Source organism: Condylostylus longicornis, unplaced genomic scaffold, assembly GCF_029603195.1.
Source record: "Condylostylus longicornis isolate FDR11 unplaced genomic scaffold, ASM2960319v2 ptg000013l, whole genome shotgun sequence".
Taxonomy (NCBI): domain Eukaryota; kingdom Metazoa; phylum Arthropoda; class Insecta; order Diptera; family Dolichopodidae; genus Condylostylus; species Condylostylus longicornis.
The window spans coordinates 8101432-8127724 of record NW_026577982.1 but is presented as its reverse complement, the minus strand read 5'-3'; the positions used below and the strand labels follow the sequence as shown (position 1 = coordinate 8127724).

At 23.2% G+C, this 26293-nt stretch overlaps 3 protein-coding genes across 3 annotated transcripts in view; 2 read left to right on the top strand and 1 right to left on the bottom strand.

Moving 5' to 3' along the window:
* Nucleotides 1–303: 303 nt before the first annotated feature.
* LOC129605571 (interaptin-like) lies at nt 304–1407 on the bottom strand. Its single transcript, XM_055515416.1, has 2 exons — nt 882–1407; nt 304–813 (listed from the first exon to the last, which is right to left on the bottom strand). Exons 1-2 carry the CDS (start codon nt 1295–1297, stop codon nt 462–464), a joined length of 768 nt encoding a protein of 255 aa, XP_055371391.1. The 5' UTR covers nt 1298–1407; the 3' UTR covers nt 304–461.
* Nucleotides 1408–2081: 674 nt separating this feature from the next.
* LOC129605473 (proteasome activator complex subunit 3) lies at nt 2082–4264 on the top strand. Its single transcript, XM_055515255.1, has 3 exons — nt 2082–2271; nt 2704–3082; nt 3149–4264. Exons 1-3 carry the CDS (start codon nt 2248–2250, stop codon nt 3514–3516), a joined length of 771 nt encoding a protein of 256 aa, XP_055371230.1. The 5' UTR covers nt 2082–2247; the 3' UTR covers nt 3517–4264.
* An 11416-nt stretch (nt 4265–15680) lies between these two features.
* The window catches only part of LOC129605528 (uncharacterized), a 94020-nt gene continuing 83407 nt past the window's right edge, over nt 15681–26293 (top strand). Inside the window, exon 1 of the mRNA XM_055515344.1 lies at nt 15681–16280. Within this exon, the coding sequence (XP_055371319.1) occupies nt 15934–16280 (347 nt within the window). The 5' untranslated portion in view covers nt 15681–15933. The remainder of the gene's footprint in view (nt 16281–26293) is intronic.

Sequence of the window (26293 nt, the reverse complement as noted above, 5' to 3'; positions counted from 1 at the left end):
CTTAATAAGTATAACAATGGTGTAGTGCTTCTGGTAATAACAAAGTCATAACAGAAAGCTATAACGTATAACTTCGGTACCTATAGTAAAATATAAATGTGATTTAATTAGAAAATGTGAAAAATTAAGTGCAAAAACTGGTAGGTAACTATAAAAAGTAATGAAATATATTTTAAATTAATCTGAGTGCAGAATCCCTTCCCATTCTTCTCTTACCCATAAAAAATTGTTTCAAAGACTTGAGAAGACTAAAGTAATGCAATAACAAAAATGTTTTTTTGTTTAAAAGACATAAAATTGTCCGTTTATTTCAAAATAAACGACAGTAAGTATATTAATAGTATTGATTTTTATTTATTATAATACTTATTAATTAAAAGTACTCTTATTATACTATTTAATCATTAAAATTCTACAATATTACAATTCTATGTATATCAGCACATTTTATGTTTTTTTTTTTACATTTTCCCCATTTTGATTAGCTCATCTTTTAAATATGTTAATAAATTACACTGTAATTGTGTCAATTCTAATTTAGATAAATTACATTTTTTTATTGTTGATGCAAGAACCAAAAAGTATTTATCAACTTCGTCATGTTTTGTTTTCATATTAGAAACAAGCTGTTTAACGAAATCTTTTAATACACCCTCACCTTGTTGATCATAATCTTCATCATCAGATTCAATATCAGCATTAACCTTTTCACAATTATTTTCATCTGATGATTCCAATTCTTTTTCATTTGTATTATCTGTTGTTTCATTTACAAAAGTCTCTTTACTTAAATGTGCCTCTTCTTTTCTATACCTAGAAATGAATTTAAAAGTTAAATAAATTTCGAAATTTATTTTATATTTAAATATTTTTAAATTTACTTTTTATATTTTGGAAGAACTTCAGTGTTATAATATTGCTCTTCAATTTCTTCATTTTCAGTTTCATTTAGCACCGTATCATGATCCTTTTTTATTCTAACATTTTCTGTCAGAAAATTCGGATCGTCTTCAATTCGACTGTGGGAACATTTTTCATCTTTTATTACCATTTTCAAACTCATTTTTTCATTTAGTTTAGCACGCTTTTTTAATAGTTTTTTCCTCTTTCGTTTAGCTTCTCTTTTTTCTTCTTTCTTTGATTTAATATCTTTCCGGCTTAAAATTTTCTCATCACTAAAGCGTTCTAACAATTCTTCATTTGCTCTTGAATGATTTGCGACGGTATTCTGATCATTTATCACATTTAAATTTTGTTGTGGAACTATAATATTACTCTCTTCTTCTTCATAATCCATTACTGATAATTTATCTTTTTTGATAAGAATTCAACTAATTGAGTTATTTTGAAATTAAAATTTTAGTTTTCATGAATTCTTCCTAAACAAAGAAAACAAATCTATTTTTATTTATGTGCGTCAAACTGTCAAATTCTGAAACATAATATTTATCAGCTGTTTTACAGTCGAATATTAGTGAATATGCAGTACTAAATATTTTTCTATTCCCTGACTTTCGGCACTAGGGCTATTCCTTGATATTTAAAAAACTTTTAATTGAATTATTATATCTTATGTTAGATAATAACAATTAAACGTTGTGTAATGAAAATTCAATTTGGCGGATACAATTTGAGTGTGTTATAAAATTGAAACTATCTTTTCTAAAATACAAATTGGAACTGTTGCTTAAATTGGAATTTTAAAACACAATGAAGTTCTTAATTTCAAGTGTGCTAGAAAGCAAGTAAAGAAATATTGTCATAATTTTCATTTAAACCGTGGCAGAAAACTAGATTTTTTTGGTTTGATCTTCAAATTTCAGTAGCACAAGTAATATTCTTGTTTAAAATAGTTTAGGTCCTATATTTTTCTATTAAAATTTCTGTCTGTTGTTTTTATTTTCAATTCTTGCAAAATGTAATGGTTGTATATTAAATTTGATCTTTACATCGTGAATTTTAGATTGTGAATTTGTTTTAACATTTAACGAAGCATTCAGTTGTCATTTATTTTTGACGAAAAGTAATTGTTGTCTGGCAATAACGTCATAATCTTATTAGAATTTTAGAACACAGTCTGACGTTTAAAAGCAGTTTTTTGATTTTTGCTCCGAAGAAGAAGCATTTCAAAAATCAATTCAAAACAAAAAATACATTTACTTGAAAATTACTTTCAGTATATAAGGCTAAAACTAATAAAAATAAAATAATAATTAAAATAAATAATTTAATCAAGTACATAAAAAGATGTCTCATGATACTATCAAAAAGGTAAGTTAAAACTGCCCGCCTTAAGAGGTTTTTCTAATTTGACTTAACATAAGTATTCTTGTTTGTTAAGCCATTAATGGCAATTGAAGTTTGGTTATAACCATGTGTTTAAAAAGATTTTTAACTTGCCGCTTCAGTAAAATGGCTTTAATATTTAAAATATGGATATTTAGAGGACTAAAGAATTTCAATCAATTAAATTTTATAATTGATTTTTTTCTAGAAAAAAATAAATAAGTTTTTGAAAGGATCCTTAATACGAAATTTATAATGATGGATATTTCGTATTAAAAAAAATAATCTTGACATTTTGATTTCACCTATAAAATGGCAATACGCCAGGTGCTTTAATCGTTGTTGTTTTCTGAAATTTTTAATTAAAATTATATTAAAGTGCATATGTATAACACGAACATTTGATTTAATTTTTAGGTCCAAGATTATAAAGACAGTTTAATCAAAAAAGCTGAACAATTGATTACGTATGGATTCCCGGAAAAAATAGTTGAATTAAATGATCTATTGGCAACTCCAATGTTTTCTGATAGAAATTTTAGCGAAGTTCACCAAGAATTAAACATTCCTGTTCCTGACCCAATAGTACTTACAAATCACTGTGGTAATAATGACGGGGCTGGTTGCAGCTCGGATGAACCATCATTAAAACGACCTAGATTAGATAATGAAACAGCGCATTTTATACCGGGAACAAAAGTAATGGCGTTACCTAATGGTAGTGTACCATGTAATCAACCATTATGCGATATGATTAAATTGGTCAAACCAATTATAAGGACATTAGTTGAAGATTGTAAGTACGAATTTTAATAAAATCGCTTGCTTTTTTAAATTGACATTTTACTTTAAAAATTTTCAGCAAATCTTCTTAAAATGTGGATATCGTTTATGATACCGAAAATTGAAGATGGTAATAATTTTGGAGTATCAATTCAAGAAGATACATTAGCTGAAATTCAGGCTGTTGAGTCTGAGGCTGCTGCTTTCTTTGATCAGATTTCACGTTATTTTCTATCGCGGGCAAAAGTTGTGTCAAAAGTAGCAAAATATCCCCATATAGATGATTATCGTCGTGCCGTTAATGAATTGGATGAAAAGGAATATTTAAGTTTATGGTTAGTTGTGTGTGAAGTAAGAAATCGATATTCATCGCTACATGACATTGTCATTAAAAATATTGAAAAACTTAAAAAGCCAAGATCATCAAATGCTGAAAGTTTGTATTAAAACCATAAACCATAAATAAATATACCTACCTATATATAAAAAAAAATTTAAACCAGAAAAATTTAATATCTATATTTTTTATTACAAATAAACTTAAATTATCGGTAAATAAATATCCGTTGTCCCCATCAAAGATTTTCAAACGTAAAATTATCAGAAAAAAAAAATTGAATTAAATTTATTTGCGAAGAAACTTTTCAAATTTAATTTCGCAGAATTATATAAAAGTTTATATTGCGACAATTTTAATTCAAATTTGAAAAATAAAATTTGATTGCCAATTAAGTGTCGATTGTTAACAGCCGTAGTCAATTGAAAACTTATTAATTCGGAGGTTTTATCATTTTGAAATTTAAATTTTCTTAATTTTTTTCATTTAAATGTTCCTCTCGTCATTAAATATAATATTAAATTCCTGATTTTGATTCGATTAATGTTAATATTTAAGTTAATTTTATAAAATGTATGTTTGAATAAGAGGCATTAATTTGTAAGACGTACAAATATATTAAAATATTGTAAAAATTGGAAAATTCTTTGGAGCTCCTATAAAACATTTAAAACCGAATTCACAAAATAAGATGAAATTTTTAAAAATCTTCTTTTCTTTAAGGTACCTACATTTCTTTTCCAAAATTTATATTTTAAGTTATTATAATATGAGCTTTAATAGCAGAAGATATAGAAGTAAATATAAAAAGTTATGTATATGAAAACATGAGATGTAAATTGTATTATAAACTTACAATGGATCAAATAAAAAAACACATTCAAAACTAAAAAAGAAAAATTTGAATATTCTTATACTTTTATCTTGTAATTTAATCTATAAATTATATTTTAAAATTTATCAAATTGAAAAGTATACGATTTTGTGATCAAATTATTTAAAATACAATATATACTTGTAAGTCTATCGAGAATTCAAGAAAAAAAGTTGGATAGTTCTCAACTATGAACAATAAATTAACGTCTTGTTCATAATTAATGTTCACTTTTTTTTGGTTGAAACAAAATAACTATAAAACTATTTATTGTTATAGATATTTTATAAAATGTACCTACCTAATTACTTGTATTTGTGAGAATCACAACTAATAGGTCTTATTTTTATTTATATGCCAAGTTTATTTTCTATTTTACTTTAATTAAATAGCTTACCGTTTTTAAGGAATTCTTTTTAGAAAATGCTTGTGTCTTGCCTTTCACACATTGTGCTTTTTTAGCAGTTTCTATGCTATGATTCGAGATTCCTGTTGAATTTTTTCATGACTATTTCGAAATTCTTTTTATATAAAAATCATTATTTAGAAGAGTAAGTTAATATTATTTTTTTAATTTTTTACATAAAGTGAAATAAACTAAATAATTTTCAATCATAAAAATGGTGCACGCAAAACGTTTCGATTTTCAAAAGTTTGTCTCGTTTTAATAAAATTCACAATCGACAGTTCACAATTAAAAGCACTTTAAAATTTTACCACATTTTACTTTGTTAGTGAAGACACAATCCAAAATATACCATTGATTCTCTGTAAAAATTTGTTTATCGTAATCTTTATTGTGACGGATTGGTTTAAGAAGAACTGGTTGAAAGAAAATTAGCTTTATCAGATTTAAATATTTTTAAAATTTCTTTTTATATTATATTTTGATCGATAATCTCGAAACTACTGAGTGAGTGTAAATAAAGGTACGTTAAGAAAATTTTGAAAAAAAAATATAAGTTAAAATAAAAAAAATCGATTTCCTTTACAAAATTAAAAACTTTCAAAATTGGCTTACCACCCTGTAAGCACAGAGATGCTTATTTTATTATTATTATTTACATTTTAAAAATATATGACTTTATACATACAAATACATACATATAAAATTCACGAATTTTATATCATTACTGTCTCAACAGTGAAAATTCCTAAAATACTCAATATTGTTTTTTTTCTTAACTTCGGCTATCGAATAAATATTTTCTATGTAAAAATTTTTCAGAATACATGCAAACTTCTGTAAACCTGTTCAAACCCATTTTTTATAACGTCGATAAAATAGATGCTTAACAGTTTAAAAAGTTTCACTTGCTCGAATTTTACTGTAATAACACAAAACGAATTCTAGTACATTATAGTCCCATCTCTAAAATATCACAAAAGTATAAAATAAACAAATTGAAAATTTTACGATATTGTTGTATTTTCATTCAACAAAAATTGCTGTGCTCGTTTTTATGTTTATTTAATTTTATTCTTTTCATGTTTTTCTGTTTTCATTTTTATTTCTTGTAGTAAATCGTATACCAATCGGCATTTTTTTTCGTCAACATTCATCAGTTTGATTCGATTCTCCTTATAAGTTGTTGCAGCACGGGTTATTTGTAGCATTACGGTTTTTCTCTCTTCTTATTTTTTATTTAAATTTTTTATCTTATTATTGTTGTTTCGTATAAATTACCATTATTTTTATTGCATTGTTCTATATTAAAGTGTGTAAAAAAAAAAAAAAACAAAAGCAAAAATATCACACTACTATGTAGTTTATTGTTTACGGAAATAATAATGATGATGATAACAGCAACATAATTATAAACGGAAAATTCTTAAATGATAAAAAAGATAAAAGATTTTAATTAAATAGATAATTATTATTTAATAATTTAGAATCAAATCTGATTGATAAAAATAAATAGTAAATAAATTCGAATCGATTAATAATTCAATTTCAAGTATGAAGGAATAAATTTAATTTTTAATTGCAATTTGAAAAACAGATAAGTGCATTGTTGTAGTAAGTAATAAAACATAAGTGCATAAGGTATTCAAATAATCATAAATTAATAAATCTAGAAAATTACAAATTGAATTAAGAACAATAATTAGTCCAATAAAGATGTTCAATAATAATAATAATAAAAAAAATATATTTGAAATAAACAAGATAATTATTAAATGCAATTTAGTGAAGTTTTAAAAGAATTTAATTCGAAATAATTGAAATTTTCATAAATGGAAAAATAAATTAAATTTTGAATATTTTATTATTGTACTTTAATTGAATAGTACATTTTTATACACCAAAAATTATTAGGAATCTTTTATATCATTAAACATAATTTTACATACATACGAGTACTATTGCGTAAAAACTTATGTATATAAAGCCCCAATAATTAGTACAATTTTTGGATTACTTAGTTCTTAAAATAAATAATACTAGAATTTTAAACTTTCTATGTTTTTATATTTTCATATACACAGAATTTATAAATAGTTTATATAGTTATATTATGGCAATAATATCGTAATTACTTCACGTGCTATAAATTTTTATGTTCATTGCATAAAATGCAAACACGTGCGGATACGATGCAAAGGAATCTTCATATAAGGAAGAATAAAAAAAAATTTTTTTTTACTTCAATGTAAACAAAATATTTGATATTGCGTGCTATACACAATGTGCAATATATGCACATACATTAATACATACCTGTGTACTATTCGTATTTTAAAAATTATCAACATTATTTTGTAATCATTTTAGTCTTTAACATTTCCATTTAATTTAAGAACAATAAAAAATTACACAATTATGAGGATATTTAAATTGTAAGGTATAGATTTTTAATTTATTTTTCAATTCGTTTAAGTACTAACCAGTTTCGCGGGTCGCGAATAATTCCATTTCATACTATACTGCAATATATGTATGTAGATTTTATGTTTATGATATTCTTTTCTAGAAAATTGAAAATCTAAAATTATTTAAAAAATATCTAAATATATTAAGTATTTACAAATATTCACCATATGCTTACTAGTTAGGATATTTCAAGTGATTACTGCTATACTTACTATTCTTAGTGAAAATTGTTTAAAATTTCATTAAGAAAATTAGGTGAATTTATTCAATAGTGAAATTTTTTTAAATGGAGTGACAAATTTTTAGTGAATTTGTTAGGGCAATTGAATGGAATAAATTTAATTAAGTACTTAATAATTATTATTTAAAAAAATTGGCTTTTTTAATTTGATTAAAATTGTGACTATATTGTGATTTATATGAAATTAAAGAATTGCCAGAGTTTGACTAACGTTACGTGTGCACAAAATAATTTTTTAATGAAATCTTGTAATTTTAAAGAGTCAAACGTGGAACAGTGAAAGAATTTGGTTTTAAAAAAATTTTGCAATATAAATAATTTAATTTGAAATTTACATTTTTCAAATATCAAAAATTTAGATATTTGAAAACGTTGTGTTTATAAATATATCTGTTAATAATTATACAACTGCCATTCCGGCTTTATATATTGGAACATAAGTACGTACATTCGAAATATTTATAAAAGTATTTAACGATAACATTGAAAAAACTCATTTGGTGTGGTTTGTTTTAAGGAAAAATTGGCGTAAGGAACGAAAAATATGCAAATGTGAGGTTTTATTTTCTAAGTGTTAGAAAGTCTAAATTCCAAAATTTGATTCCTCAATTGTTAATCAATTTTATTATTTGTCTGTTAAATATAAAAATTACCAAAAGACCTTTCTACCGAAAATCATAGCAAACTTGTATTCAATATAATTACAATAATATTATCATACCATTAATTAGACATAACCGAGTTGCTTTTAAAATTTAATCAAAAATTATCGAATGTTTTTCAATTATTTACAACATAAATTAAAAATTTTTCAATTACTCACATAACTATGTAGTAAAACAAAAAAAAAATAGATTACGAAGCCTAATTACGGTGTTGTTAATCTATTCAAGGTTTTAATTGGCATAAAGAAACAATTTTTTTTTTTCTTTAAAATATTCGAAAAATTCCATTAATTTTATCTTTAATATCAATTTATAATATTAAAATAAAATTGAAAAAAAAAAATGATTTTTTGTTTTTTTTTTTGCTTTTAAAAATTACATCATAATCAAAGTCGATGCTGTCTTTCATAAAGATTAAAAAAAAAAATTTTATTCACTTTTCATTTTTAATCCCACTTCGCTTATTATAAAAAAAATTTATTTTTATATCGAATTATTAAGTGTCATGGAAAAAACAAAAAATACCGGCTTTTACGATAGTTGGCAATAATATTTTTTTATTGATTAAAGCATTTTAAATTATTTTGCAATTTTATAGTAAAAAACTTTAATAAAAATTTAATGAAATCAAAAAATTTTTTAATGCACTCAAAGAAAATTCCCTTTTATTCGGAATCGAACATTTATTTCTGCTTTAAATTTAAAATTAAGTTAAAAGAATATTGTTGCCATATAATGACAGAATTGATCCTTTAAAATGTCATTTTTCACTCTTTTGAACTAGTCAAAATATCTCATTAATCTAATTTGACAACCATTAATCTAATTTGACAACAAAGTACCTTTTAATTTTTTATTTAGCTTTAATATTTATCGCATAACTTTGAAATAATTGTAAGCAATTATAAATAACTTGAATAAATTATTTTCAAAGAAATTACTTATTTTCTTAAATAATCATATTGTTATTGCAAAAATCTTTATTAATTTTAAATCTGTCAAATTAAATATCAAAAAAATATTTTCCATATATGTACATCAAAAATCAATTGTCATCACTGTAATTAAGAATTAATCAAAATTTAAAAGAAAAATGTACAAATAAATTTTATTATTATAAAATCCTTAATATTTAATTACAAAAATTTTATTAATTAAAAATTGTTATTAAAAATTCGTAACATTCAATTCCAATATCGCAAAAACAAAAGGTCATTATCTTTTTTTGAACGTATACAATGTTGGGTGCTATATCAAACACTCACAAAAAAAAAAATAAATTGAAATTGTACTGATTAAGCGGAAACGTTTGCAAAAAAAAAAAAAATTAACAAAAAATTAAAAAAAAAAAAAACATAAAAGACCTTTTTTGTTTTCTTATAAATTTACACCAAAAAAATATGTAAAATGATTTGAAGTTTTTTTTCTTCAGTTTTTCTAGCGTCAGCACAATAAAACCTACACTCAGGTGTGCTTCAATAATAATAATAGAACAATAAACATACACGAATATTTTAGTATAAATTTAAGACACAAAACATATTTTTATCAATGACAATTATGAATTTGTAATTATACAATATTTTAAGAGTAATTTAGGAGCAAAAAACGATTAACTTCATTTTTTGAAATTTTACGATTAAAAAATTTTGTATTTTATATAAATGAAATCATGAAAATCATGAGGCTGCATGTATAAAGTCGCACAATAGATTTTGGATTTTGAAATTAATGTAAGATATTCAACTGACATTTTAGCAATCAAAGCGAGTTATATTATAATGACATATCACCTCGACTGTCAAATAGTATGATTAAAGTTTCATCATAATTATTAATTAATATAAGGTACTCGTATATATAAACAATTGTATACCATATCGTAAATTTTTGAAAATTCTTAAATCGCTTGAAAATGGCTCTTTCGTAAAACCTGGTAACACCTAGATATATAATGTCTAGTCCAACTTACAATAAGTAAAATTAAGTCTAGTTACTTAAAATTTTGTACAATTAGCAAACTTATCTGAAACAAAAAAAATTATATTACACAATTCTTTCCTATTGTCATTACTTTTTTTCAAAAATTTTTCAAACGAATTTAAACGAAAAAACACGAACAAAATATATATTATTAAAATGTTTATAACTGTATTGTAGACTAGTTAGAGTTTCAACGCTACCAAGTTCGAATTTTTTAAACCTACTTGTAATTTTACTTGCCGGATAAATGTCGTCATTCTGTGAAATATGTCTGAGCATATATTTGATTGAACGACTAAATTCTTTATCTTTTCCTTTATCTCAACTATATTTAGAGACCCAAATAATTTGTATTTTAATGAAAATTAATTCAATTAGAAAACTCAAAAAACATTTTTTGATAAATATTCTAAATATCAAATGTGTAACACCTTTTTAGTGTCAATTTTTAGTTTGCATGCAAACTAAAACAAAAGAAGACCATCCTATAAAACTTTAATAATAATTTTAATACTCATTTTACTTATAAATTTAATACTCATATATTAGAGCTAATTTTTTTATTAAAAGTACTTAAAACGAAAAGAAAAAAATATTTTAATTTGCATAATTATTAGAAATTAAAAAAAAAATTTCTAATATTGTTGACGTTCTCACTTATTTACTTTGCACATTTGAGCTTAGAATGCTTGTATGTAAATAACACTATTTTTCTACTCATTTGCACACACATATTTTATACTTGTACCTAATTTTCTATAACGTCAACAGTTTCATATATTTTTTTCTACATTTCGCACAAAAAACACAGAAAGAAAAGCTCATTTTATATTTTCAAAACGAATCATAAATAAAGAATAGTTTAAAAATAAATTAAAAAAACAGACTAAGTAAATTTAATACTTTTGTGTTTTTAAATAGTTAGATATATAAGTACATATATTAAAATATACAAACAATTTGGTACACATAAATATTACACACACTTGAACACATTTATTATTTTACGCTTATAAATAAGCTACGTGTACAAAGTTTACACTTTTTGTTTTTGTTTTACTTATTATTAAGGTAAATTTCTTTTATCGCATTTTTTAGTTTTTTCTTCTGGTGTTTTGCTTCACTTATTGTTGTTTATATATAATTATAAATTACTATACGCGTACATATGAGTATGCATATATATAAATATTAGAACAAGATGTGAGACACATGAAAGAAAATCTATTTTAATCTCGAATTAAAAAAAAAACTCTGCTCTATATTTTTTAGTCGAAATTTGAATTATATTAACATTTGAAAAAAAAATTTGTTGCATACTTTTAGGTGAATGTAAATAAGCCCTGCTTATCAATGTATGTAGATCTTTAGTTAGTGAATAATCTAAATATAAAGTTTATATACTCGATAATGATAGAATGTTCACGTCATATCAAAATTAATTGTAATCTAGTTTATTCAGCAAATTAAAATTGCTGAATTTTAATTAAAGTATTGCTGAATAAAACTAAAGTAACTTTACATATACAGATCTTACCAATTTACTAAATATAATTCAATGTAGTGTATTCTTGTTGCTGTATAATATAGGATAACAGATTCAGAAAACTATACGAATTCTATATAAATTTGGTCTAGTATGGCATTTTGTTCAATATATGATCATATAAATCTAGAACATCATATTTGCAGCAATAAGTACCATATTAATACAAAATTCAGCTAATAAGTGTTAATTGCTGAATTTTCTAATTATACATTTGATATTACGGTAATCTCGCTTTCAGGAACACTACACGATTCCACACTAGATGACGCCTTGCTCAAATTTTTCAATTATTCTTATTCGCTTGTAATTACTCTTCTAGTAAATTATCTATATTTTGTTATGTGTTTCAGCATCGAAAACTTTTTAGAATAATAGTGATATAATATAGAACATGTACAATATAACAATAATTTTAAATTCAATCATTAAAATCATTCTTGTATAAAATTTTTGCTTATATTTGCTTCTTAAAATGTTAAATTAAAAATACCCATTAGTGTTATTCATTCAATTCAACTTTAACGAATTCTAATGCTAATGATGATGATGTAAACTATTTTCTCACCGGGTAGGTAGTTTTTTCAAACATGAATTCCATTTTAACCGAAAAAAGAGAAACAAAACCAAATAAAAAACACCTGGATTCAATTGATTCTAATTATTAATTATATAAAAAACAATGAAAGAGAAAAAAATAACATGAGCAATTTATAATATTAAAAGTTTTTGTTTTCTTTTCTTTAAAAGCTCTACTCCACTCTCTTATACCCGTAAGATGCTCTTAAACATACAAGTAAATATTTAGAAAAAAAAATTATTCTTTTTTTTTGCTTGTAAATAAAATAACCATAAGTGTACCGAGAGCATTTTTTTTTTGTTTTTCTACAATGTGCGCACCTATGTGTACTTTCGGTAACTAAAAACAGAATTTTGTTCAATTTTATCTCATTTTCAGTATGTGTGTATATAATAGATTTAAACTGTTTAAAATTGGAAATAAATTAGAAATAAAAAAAAAAGCACAAGAAAAAAATAAAAAAAAAATTTAATATATAGGAAATTAGGCTAGGTGGCTGGCTGGCTATTCTAAAAACAGGTATTTTTATTTTATAGCAAATTTCATGTTTTTTTTTTTCGGTTTCTTTTTGCTTTTTAAGCATTTATTGTTTTTTTACAATAATTTTGAATTTTAAAATATCGGAAATAATGAAAATCAGTCATTTTATTATGTATTCAATTTAATAAATAAACGTAAATTTATGATAGAAAATATTGGAGGCAACCGAAATTACAAATATATGAAAAATGAACGCTATAATCGCGATCAAAAACAACAACACGCGAATAAAATAATACCATATAAAACATAGACAGACAGACATTTTGGAATATAGTGAATAAATAAGAAGAAAAATATAAAAAGAATAATAATAGAGAATAAATTATAGAAGAATATACGCGAGGTTTAATCGCGGTGGTATATATATATGCTATATTTATACATTTTACAGGTGGTACAGGTGAAGGTCAATAATTATAAATTAATATAATAGTTAATGGTATTGTCTATAACAGTATTTTTTTTTTGTTTCTGACAAACTTTTTAATAATATAAGAAATCAACTGATTTATAAAAAAAAAACTATTTTCGTTATATTATTAACTATTATTATTAAAATGAATGTGTGTAAGTGTGTGTATAAATAAAGCATTTATATACCAAGTTTTACTTTTTAAACTTTATATATAAATTGTGATCCCATAATGAGGTTTTAAGTAGCGCAAAAGAGATATAAAAATATTATGTACAATCAAAAAGAAAGAGATGAATAAATTAAAAATGAGAAAAAAAAAGTTATTCTGAGTTTTTCTTTTTGTGTTTCTCAACTTCTTTGTGTGCTGCCGTTCTGCAATAATACTCGTATATGTACATATATACAAAAAATGTGTCAATATATATAGATACAAAATGTATACTGAAGCTTTTTGTATAAAGGTCAATGTCTAAATTTTCAAATAAAAATGATTAATTTACGCAATAAATGATTCAGTAGTTTTTAATCAGAATTTATGATTCTGTATATTTACGTATACAAACTTACATTATACTCACATGTTATACGGTTTTGAATGACTATGTTATTAAATATAAGCGCGAATTAACAAGAAAATATAAGAGTTTTAATTTCAAAGGTATTAAGAAACTAACTTTATAGCATTAGAGTGGCTTCGAGAAATAAGTGATTAGATCGTAATTTCTCTCAAAAATGTTTAAAAATTGTAGTAATTAATTTGTAGCATCTAGTTCAGAAATATGTGGTATATTGCGCAAACGAATGTAAATTTTACAAATCCAGAACTAAAAATTGATTTTATTGATATTAGAGTTTGAAGTATGGTAGAATTTTATGGTACATAGAATTCGGACAATTCGGAAAAGTGAGCAAAAGAACCTGCCTTTTAAACATTTCAAACTTTTAATTATTTAACGTCATAATTAAATTTGTCACCTATTCTTCACTTACGAGTATATAGGAACCTATGAGTAAGCAGGTGCAATATTGAATTTTTAATTTTTAAATTTACATTCAGAATATTACCAGTTTTCTTTGTTTTTTTTTTAATTTTATTAATAGAAAATGATTATTCTTTTACAACCATACATACGAGTTTATATATTTATAAATAAAATTCTGTAATTAATTATGTCATTTGTTTTGCTATTAATTCGACATGATATTTATATTTTAACTGATTAAATGGTAGATTAAATCTTTTATAAAATTATAAGTATATTAAAATTAATCTGAGTTTTTATTTATAAACACAATATATTCAATCTGGCATGTAAAATGTGAATTTAAATAAGTAATAAGAAAAAAAAATATATTTTTTTTACTGTACACGTTTAGACTCTGTTTTTATAGGTATAAGTAATAAATTTTAATAATAGCGAAGTTTGTCAAGAAATTGAGTAATTGTGTTGAAAAGTTGAACCAAATTTTCGCCTGTTCGTATGCAATTTTCTATAATTTCATATTAATTATAAGATTAAATTAATAATAAGCACAATTTTCCAGAAATAGCCTGATATAGCTGTATATGTGACTAGTTATGTGAAATTTCTTCATCTGGTGAGCTGATTCAAACTGTTTAAATTAAGAATTCTTCAAAATTACTAAGAAGCGCTGAAGGCCCTACTGAATTGGTTGGTTGTATTTCAAATGAATTTATGACTACTTATGTATGATAAGGAGTGCTTTAAAATGAATTTGCTTAGACAGTGTTATTTTTAAAATTAAAATTATTATGAAAACAAAATACAATGTTCTAACCTTAATGTTTTACAAAAATTGATATAGTTTTAAGTGAAATTGTTACAGTTTACATTTTTTTTACAGATGTAGCCATTAATTTTCATTATTTAATATAAAATCCAAATTACAAAATCACCTTAAAAAATTACCTATACATTCTACATAACATACTTGCAAAATTTATTTAATTAAGAAAAAACTGATGAAAATTGCAAAAAAAACCAAAATTAAATAAATAAGAGTGATAATAAAGAATTAAATAAAAAAAGAAGAATAAGGATTGAGTGAAAATTTTTTATATAGAAAATTTTTTAAGAATAATGAAAAGCAAACCATATTTTCTGATTAAAATCAAAAGTGTCATATTGAAAAAATAAATTTAATATTTATTAAAAATTAATTTTTAAGTTACAAAAATTAAATTTTTATTAGTTTATTTATAAGTCTAGTTCAATTTTACAAAAATTTTTATTTAAAAGAAAATTGTTGTAAATTGCAACTAAAAATAATTATTTAAAATATAATATGAAAATGTTAAAATTTCAAGGACATTATTCAACAATAAACGAAATCTTCTCTCCAATTAACAAAAATTTGAAGTAAAATTGTTCAAATAATTGATAAATTAATTAAGACAACGAATTCAAAAATTTTAATTTTAACAATATAAAATCTAGTTAAATAATTAAACAGTTAATATAGAAAAAAAATTACTTAAACAATTTAATTAAAATTTTAGTGTAAATTAAAAAAAAAAAGAAACTGCGGCCAATATAAAATTAATTTTTTTTTAATTAATATTTAAAAAATAATTCGAATATAATCACAAAATGTGCATTAAAATTAATAAAAATAAAAAAGTGTTCATACTAAATATTTAATTAATTAATTATATAAAAACAATAAAACAAATTTAATAAAATAATTAAAATTTTTAATAAATTAAATATTAAATACTTTAAAATAAAATTATTAATTAAATAATAAAAAACAAAGAGAAAAAATAAACAAAACAAATTCATAATGTATAAGAAAAAATCGAATAGAACTCAACAAAAAAATCATTTTAATAAATTATTATTAAAAAATGAAAAATCAGTTATAAAAACAAAGAAAAAATATAATTTTTTCTTATTTAATAAAAATTTATCACATTTTTATTCATTATTAATATTTTATATAATAAGTAGTTGTTATTTAAATAATAATAATATTTTTAATAATAATAATAATCAATTTTTTATGGTAAATGGTTTTAATTTAGAAAATCGTTTACCAATTATTAAATATGGTAATAAAAGTACATATTTTGGATATTCAGTTGCTGAACATGTTGTTGGTGAACGTATCGATCCAAGTAATACAAAATGGTAAGTTTTTTTTTTTGGTATTTATTAATTATGAATTATAAATATTTAAATTACAAATATTTAAATTAGAATTTAAGTTTATTAATATTTAAGTACTTTCAATTTTGCTTATCAAAATTTGAAGGTTCATATTACTTGTATTCTACTTAAATTGAAGGTGTAATTGGGGGTAATTGAGAGAATTATTGTCAAACTGACAATGATATTTTGTATGAAAATTATGATATATTTTAGAAACCAAAAACTATTCTAAAAACTAAAATATTTATTATTTGACATATTTATTTTTGCTATCTAAGAATATCTAAGCATATATACTAGAATAAATATAAAAATACTCTCTTCAGTTATCCCGTTATTAAGATTCGTATAGTTAAGGAGGTTTGACGTGTATTTAGAAGTGTTATACACATTGTTAGGAGTGTCATACGAGTAATTAGGAGTGTTATATATATTCTTAAAATGAACACAAGTAAAATTCTATGGCAAAAAAATTATTTTCTTTTCATTTGGTTTATACAATTACCAAGTTGAAGGTTTTTAATCTATTTAATTAATTGAAAATTTTAACTAAACTGTCTTCTAGTATAATTTTTATAAAAGCAGAATTTATAACTTGCATATTTTCTAATGTAATCTATACACTTTTCAATATATTTCCAAATTAATAAAATGGTTAAAATGTTAAGTCTTTAAAATTTTTTTTTTTCGAAAATTCGTTGATTCACCTTATACCGTATCGTATTTAAAATTTAAAAGTTAAATTATAATCACACAAGTGATATTTTATGGTATATGATAAGTTTTTAATAAAAATTTCTACATTCAAAACCTCCAAAAAATAAACCGTATATAAGTATATTAATATTTCTAATCTATCCCTGAAAATATTAACATAATATTTTTAAAAATAATCATTAATCGATTATAAAATCATAATAAGGTAGGCCAATATGCCTATATGGTATCAGTAAGAAAGAAAATGATTGTACACCTCTCGATATTGATATGCCTAGAGTGTAAACTGACATATAGTAGTAGATACACTACATAATCGTATTTATGTACCTATATTTGTATATATATAATATTTAAATGGCGCCTAAAAATTTTTCTTATCAAAATGTTATTAACTAAATTCATTACTTTTGATATTTTATAATAAAATGTTATCAAAAAATTATTATGATTATTATGTAATTAAATAAATTTAAATGTCAATTGAAAATTTTCTTATCGCTCACAATTTCATATTTTTTCACCTCTCGATATGGTGAGAAAATATGTTGAGTATACAAAAATGTGGAGAAGTATTTTGTATTGAGTTTGTATTGTTTTGTATTGTGGCTAAGCCGTAATAGCAAAATTCAAAATTTAAATTTTTTGACAACATTGCTCCAATATAATTTTGTTCGCATAAGTTCCGGATTTCTGTTTACTAAATCACATTTAATTTACGGTCAAACCAAAATTGTATGATTATTTATTGTCATAGATTGGAATTTTAATTTTGGGAATCATGAATTTCTACAATAAAAATTTTGTAATTAATTTACAAAAATTTTAACAAACTATAATCTAATCAGGAATGTTACACAATAAAGTCATTTTGTTTATTTATCAAATTATTTCTCATGATTAAATTCTTACGAAATTTGACCAATAAATTTTTATTTCTGAAAAATTCATTTTATTAGAATTTACAGAAGGAGTTTTTATTTTATACACCTAAATTTAAATACTTACCTAAATGTACTCGATTTTAAAATTAATATCAACTTCTACACTTATACATATACAAAATTTCATAAGTACTTTTGTAATAAAAAATATGTTGAAATGCTACGGTTTATTAATTTTTTTTTTATTATTATAACGTGACATCAGAGAGGTAAATGAGATAAAAATAAAATTAAATTTTACAAACAAGCAAACACGTTTCCATTTGGCTAAATATGAAAAGTTAAAATTTTCGATTTGAAGAGCATTTTTTTACATAAAATTTAATATGCTTAGAGTTTATGTGATGTAGGCCTTTATAATTTGTAACACAGTTTAACAAGAAAATTTACAAATTTTTTTATAGTATAACGTCCACCGAAGCCAATCGTAATTTTAAGGTATTCAAAAAAGTGTAAATGATCTTCGGATCATTTACTTTTTAATTTTAAATATTTTTCTTTAATTTCATTAGAAAAATATTCTTATTCTTCAGCCATTTAATTTAATGTTTTTTGTTTTTTGGTTTCTTACCATATGAAATATGATAAGGCTGTACAGATGGTTATTTTCTTTATATTTTAATTGTGAATTTAATTAAAGTAAATTGATCTAATGAGAATTTGCAATTAATAAAATGTTCACTTTTCAGAACAACATGCTCAAAATGACGTAAATGTCATATAGGATACAATATTCCCCTTTTATCTGCTTCCCGCTTAATTGCGTTTCCCGTTTAAGTACATCAAATTTTTTTGGAACAATTACTTTATCCATTGCATTCAACGTCAAAAAAAATTGATTAATTGCGTTTCTTATAACTGCACAAATCGTTAAGAGTATTAATTTTTAGCACATCTTTCTCAATTTGTTTTAATTGCTTTACTGCCTCAGACAAAAACCCAAATCGGAGTTTTTATTTTGACATTTGAGATTTAAATAAATATTACGAAATTTACACAATCAAATACATAATTTGCGTATAATTATTCACAAATAAACTTAAAATACGAGTAACTCTAAATTATTAATTATCATACGATTTTAATTTTATTTAAAAGCAATTATAAGATTGTCATAATGTCATAAAAAGGTGCCGCTCAAAATTCCTTTTTTTCTTTATTTTGCTCTTATCTTGAAAATTTTTAACCCAGATAAAAATAGTTTCCCGCCCAAAATATTTTGTTTGTACACATAAATTGTAATTTTGCATAATGAACTTGATTATTTTAACCTCAAATAATTTAAACTCTTAATTTTACGCTAAATAATCAACAAATAACCTCCTAAGAGATAACATAAAAATTATTATATGACATAACTTGGTATTATTTTTTGCCTACATATGTACATACACTTACATACATTGTTTATAATGTATATGTGTATATGTACTCGTAACATTAAAAATAAAAATTCCATATAAACAAATTGACTTGATTTGCTGATTGGATGCAAATTAACTCGCATTAAAAAGAGCAACAAAATAAAAATTCTAAAAACTGAAGTAAACCAAAACAAGGAATTAACGAAAAAGAATAAAAAAATTGCTTCTATTTTAAAAGCAAAAAATAGTTGGCTCCTTATCACCCCTAATACACATACACAAAACCGTATTTTATCATGCTCATTTTTAGAATATTGTTGCAAATTTTATATTTTTTTTGCTCGCGTTTAATTTATTTATTTTTTTTGTTGTATTTTTGTATATCGCATAAAATCTTTTCCCACGATATAAGCATAAAAGCGAAGCAAAAGGAAAGAATTGCTTGAAAAAAAAAGAAACGGCATAAGAAACAGTTTTCAATTTCTGTTTTGAATTTTAGGATTAACGAGGATAGATAAATATTATATAGTTGGACATGTCAACTATGTGATATCTGCTAGCATAACTAGCATAATTGGTACACAAGTCGGCTTTTTTAACTCAATTTCGAAAATATTCAAGTAAATCTATAAGCTACCTAGTTCAGCAATTAAAATCAAATTATTCGGTCAAATTAAATTAAGTTCAATTATTAATTAACCAGTACAAAAACATATGACAAAGAACATGACTAACTTGGGCCAGAAATCGAGCAAGAATATAAAAAAAACTAAATTCATGATTGCAGAGAACAAAATATTTCACATATTCATTTCATATTTCTGAAAATTTATTACGGTGTTCTCAAATACATTCACAATTCGAATATATTCGGAATAATAAATAAAGCTAAAACGAATGAAGAATACAATCAAATCGGTTTTTATTCAGTAATAAATGCGATTACAAAATTTTGTTCAATTTTAAAATTATTAAGTTTTAACATACATTAGACCAAATGTACCCCCTTAATATCAAAACTTCTTAAATTTGAACCAACAAGAACATTCGAATTCGAAATTCCGTTATTCGAAATCCGAGTTCGAAAATTCCAATTATCAAATTCGAAATTCAATTATCAAAAGTTAATGTAGTAAATAATTTGTGGATTTTGTAAATTTGAATTAACTTCCATTTCATTTTATCAATATTTAAAATTTTATACTAAAAATAACCAATAAATTTGTAATATAAGTATGCGAAATAAAGAGGGAAAAAATTAGCGAAATCAAAAAGATTTTGCACAAAAGGATCCAAACAGAAAAATAAGAGGAGAAAACAGAAACTAAATTATTATGAAAACAAAGAATATTTTTGCCAACTTGACTTGATAATCATTAAGGAAAATACATGAAATTGTGACTTCTTTTACTTCTTTTTCTCCAACTTTATTTTATTTCTTCTTTTATTAAGTTTTTCTGGTTCGTTTTAAAATTCTTTTTTCTATAAAATTGCCCTAAGGACATAAAATAATCGAATTTTATCGCGCGCATACAACTTTAATAACGTCAAAATGTAAAAATAAACGCTAAAAATACTAAAAAATTTTTTCTTTTTTTTTTTGTTTTATTGTTTTGTTCATTTAGAATGTGGCAAACAGTGATATTTTTTTTCTGTTCTCCTTTTCTTACTGGTAAAGTTACGCTTAATTTTTAAAAGCGGCAATTTAAAGGATTCTAATTCACAGAAACAAAAACAAAAATCTTCATATACACTTAGTATATTTAGATTTAGAATACGATGTACGTTTGTGTGATTTGCACTAAAATATGTTAAACAAAAATAATTAAGTGAAAAGTTGCACCGACATCTCAATTAACAATAAAACAGAATTTGTATTTGTAAAGAAAATTCACTCATTTGTGTAAATGCAAGATTTCAAAGCGTCAACACTTTTCTGTGTATTGCTATATTTAGATAAACTTCAATTCACATTTTCATAAAAAAATCTTGAATTTGTACCAAATTCGTAGCCTTGAAAACAAAAATTAGTTGTTCTTATTCAATCTTTCACATGAAATTTCTCGATTTTCCGAAACAGATCAAATTTAAACTGTTCATTGTTAAGTAAAGTGTTCGAGAAAGCAAACAATAAATTTTTCATTTATTTTTTTTTTAATATTATTTTTAAATTCGATCAATAGAAGGGAACAAAAGACCAAACAAAAATTATAGGTTTAAGATTGAATAGAAAATAAGATAAGACAAATAACTAAAAACAAAAATTAAATGAACAAAAAGGGAAAGAAACCCACGCCTTTGGCATATTTTATGTCTTTGGTAAAAAAAATAAAAACAGAAAAAATAACACAGAAAAAATAGAAGAAAAAATTCGATTAAGGTTATTATTAGTTTTGGACTGAAGTCCGTCGAGTTTGCAAAAATTCAAGGTGGTCATGTAAATTTTTTTTTCCTTTCAATTTTGCCCCTTCAATTAAGTACATGCATTTATATACAAATATATTTATCCGTGTGTGATTTAATATTTTTTTAAATTTATTTTTAAAGAAGATCAAAATATTATGGATATAACTTGGCATAAATTCAATTCTTCTGTATTAAAATAGCAAAAACTTGGCGAAATTGAATTCGATTATTATGGAATTTTTTGAAGTATATTAGAATTATTAGTGAAATCGGGATTGAATTAAAATTTAGTTTAATAAACAAGCAATTCAATTATCATTTGAAAAAAGTTAATTTAATTTATGTGTATACTCAGTTCAATATCTCTAAAATCAGCATTATATATGGGTAATGAGTAATAGCACATTTCTAGTGTTTACTTATTTATGATTTCAATTTTAAACTTATCTATTGAAAAAAAAAGAAGGTAGTTAAGTACTTGTAATACTTCGCACTCTAAATTAATGTCTTAATCAAATATTTACTTTAATAAACGCAACCAAGATCAAAACTAATATTGAATCATATCTAAAAATATGCGGTTGTGTACAATTACTAGTATGCATTGTTTGACTAATTAAAAGAGCTATTTTAAAGTGAACCACTAGTAAGCAATTTCTCATGTAATATAATTTAAATTTTTTTTTTTTTCCTTTGTTCACCCCTAGAAGGAGCATAGGGCTAGTGCATGATTTCTCATGCAATAGTTTCATAGCGTCATAGAGTTTAACTAGGTAGGTAACTAGTCTGCCGTAGTTTTATTTAATATAATTTAAATTGCTTAATATTAATTTAAGATTTATTCTTGCGTAAAACCTAAATATTTAATTTTTTGCTTAATATTAAATATTTAGATTTTACGCAAGAATAACACAAAAATTAATGGGAATAATATCACGCCTAAAAGTATGCAATTTTGTTTATTAATGATTTTTGCAATAAATATCAGGAATTAGCTAGGTTACTCAAAAATTTTTTATGATATAACTTTTTTCGACAATTTCAATTTCGCTCAATTGAAACCTGAGCAAAAATATACTTTTGAGAGCATGTGACAGAAAGTACAAAAGTGGGAATTAAAATGTGTCGGAAGAATATTATGTAAAAAATTGCAACTGGGGCTATAAACTAATTTGTGTTCGCAAGTTAAAGCCATGCCAAATATTTTTATATTAGAAAAACAATTTTAATATTATCAGGTCATTTTAAGAAAAAAGTAATGAAGGAGTTCCCTCTTAAACAAATTTTCGTCAAATTGTTAATAAAATTATTTTTTTTTTATTATTAATAAAAATATTCTAAATTTGATAATTATTACTTTAAATTAATATAGGCACTCCCAATTATTAATATGATTAAAATTTGCTTTTTTTTTGTAATAAAATTTAATTTTAAAATTATTATTACATTACTAAATATTGTCAGAAAGAAATTGTTATCAATATTAAAAAAATTATGATTTATTTAATTGAACTGGAATTATCAACCCATATATTATTTTATATACATATATGGGCCTGTTATGAAACATAAGAATCATTTGTCCCCAATTTTTTATATATAGGCAATGAAATCGTTTTTTTTTTTATATTTCTAGTTCAATGGACCCCAAATCATAATTTTAAAAATAAGCTTAATTGTCAATAATTATCGCTAAATATTAATTATTTTTTATTTATTATGTAAGCGATAAAAATATATGTATAGTTAGTACACCCTTTATTTATTTATAATGATTATGTTGACATCATCGCATGTAAAATTTTTTATTAATGCAAATATACTAGTATGAAAAATTCGATTAAAATTGTGTTTACTAAAGAGAACTATGGAAAATATTCTTATCAGTGTAGTATATATATAGTTTTCTATTAAAAATAATGTTATGCAACGCCTCATAATTAGAAATTTTGAATAAAACTTTTATAATATACTAATGACAACAGAAAGTATATGGTGAATTGTGGATCGATTCGCTTGTTCACAGAAAGTTTACATAAACTTTCAAAATTTTCCGCACACACAATGTATGAGTTTTATTCAGAGAGAAATTTAAGAATAAGAGAAATGGGTAAAAATTAAGAGACTCTTTTGCTTTCGAAAGAACGAGATAAAATTCTTTCTGTGTTAAAATTTGCGGAAATTTATGTGCGTTTACACTTTGCTTTTGCTTCCTTATTTCCTATAATTTAATTTCCTAAACCGTCAATTCCCATTCGCACAAAATAATATTAACTATAGATCAAGTCTATATGAAAGAAGAAACTCTACATATGCTCCTTTAAAGGTCGAATTGATTCAAAGTTAAGATTATAAAACAAGGTTTAAAAATATTTTCAATTTTGTTTTTGATTTTGACATAAAATAATATTAAATGACGGCCATGTGACTGCAGACGTTTATGATTAGAAAAAAAATTATTTAATTTTCTTATCAAATCACTCTACACTCTTGATTATTAATTATCATTTCATAATTCATATCAAGAGTAAATAAAATGTCTTGTATACTACTATATTCATTGATTCTAGAATGAATTTGAATATTTTTGAAAATAAATATGACGACAGAAAAGGTATATTAGAAAATAAATATTTCGCGCCAAAAAAAAGCAAAGCATAATTTTTATTGACTTTTAATAAAATTTCTTATCAATTTTTATAGTGTCAAAAAAAATTATGGCAAAAATAAAGATAAAATTTGAAAAAAAAATCAATATTTCGGTGATTAGAATAAAGAAAAAATAGCATAAATGTGTACAATATTGAAATATTTTTAGTTTTAAGGTAGAAAAATGAAGTTAAGGTGAAATTATACGTACGAGTAAATTAGTAAATTTGAAAAAAGCTCCTCATCTTTGATAATATTTAAGTACAGCAAATGGAACTGTCATGCTAGTGTGTAACACAGTTACTGTCAGACTTCTTCTCTTATCAAAAATATTGTACTTGAATTAGCTCAGAAATTATTTTAAACTTGAGCTTTTAATAAACAACTGCCATATGCTGACAAATGCAGTAATAATACGGCTTTGGTTAAAATAATGGTGCTACTGAAATTGTTTGTGTGAAATTTTTACACTGAATAGCAACTACATGACAAATACGATAATTGCATTGCAATAGTTGTTCTGTTACTAAACTAGTTTGTATATATTAGCCTTTAAAGCTGAGTTCTATAAAGCCATTATAATTCGAAAAATAAGAGAAAATTACATTTTAAGTTTTATGGCAGCTATGACAGAACGTGTTTTTGAGTTAATACTATGATAAATGGACGGAATGTCAAAAATATCAAAGTGTGTATATGCAATCACCTGTGACTATTGTTTCTGATGGCCTTTTTTTTTTTTTGTATACTTTGGAAAGTACTGCAAAGTACTGCATTCAAATGCATATAGCAGCATCTAAACTAAAATTAAGAATGTATTATTGTTTTTAATAGTTCACGAAGCAAAATTATCTAAATAATAACATACTTACACTACATCGTATCTCCCTTCCGTTCTAAAATTCGTAACTCGAAATACAATAATATTAAACAATACGATCAACCTGTTTAGAAACATTATATTCCAGGAGTTCAATGGAAAACAATTAAAGTTTATTACCATAATTATATAGGAAATGATGATTTAAATTTACTGCAAAATTTTATATAAAATAGAGATAATTTTAAACTGTACTATGATTTATTTAAAATACTAGATATGCCGTTGTATACTCAATAATATTATCTTAAAAATTTTATGTAAATTCTGTTAAATTAAACGTTCTTCAAGTAATTTGAAAATTTACACTAGTATATTATGTGCTATATACACTAAATATACTGAGAAATAAAATTAATCTATAACATATAGTCTTACTCTGATAATGTCAATTAAATAACTGCAAAAAAACCTTTATACCACCACCGCCGACAACAACTACAAATAAACAACAATAGAAACACCAACAACAATTCACAATATAAATTATATGTCAGTTCGATATTTACATATTTACATAATATAAATAACTATTTATTTTATTTTCTAGACTCATTTTAATAATATACATAACTAGTTTCGCCCAACTCGGTTTTTACATACCCATACCACACTATATGTGTATATATTTCATACTAAAATAAGTATGTTGAGTTTCGCATGTTGCGCGAAAAATTATTATGTAGTCAAACTCTATAAAACATGACATTATGCAGCATTATGATTTATTAACTTTTAAAAGGAATTTCAATTTTTCTTATATATTTTTCTTATATATCATACTCATATATATATATATATATATATATATATATATATACATATATATATAGTTACGATTTTCTTTTAAAACCAGTACATTTAGGATACTTCTTAGATTCTAATGTCTGTTATACAGGGTGTACGAGACTCGTGATATGAGAGAAATGGATCATTTTCAATTTTTGGTCCAATTTCTCGAGTTAAAACGTTCAGTTTTTCAATTTTTCGTGAAACTCCATGAATACTATAGGGGGAATGAACTCGGTAAAC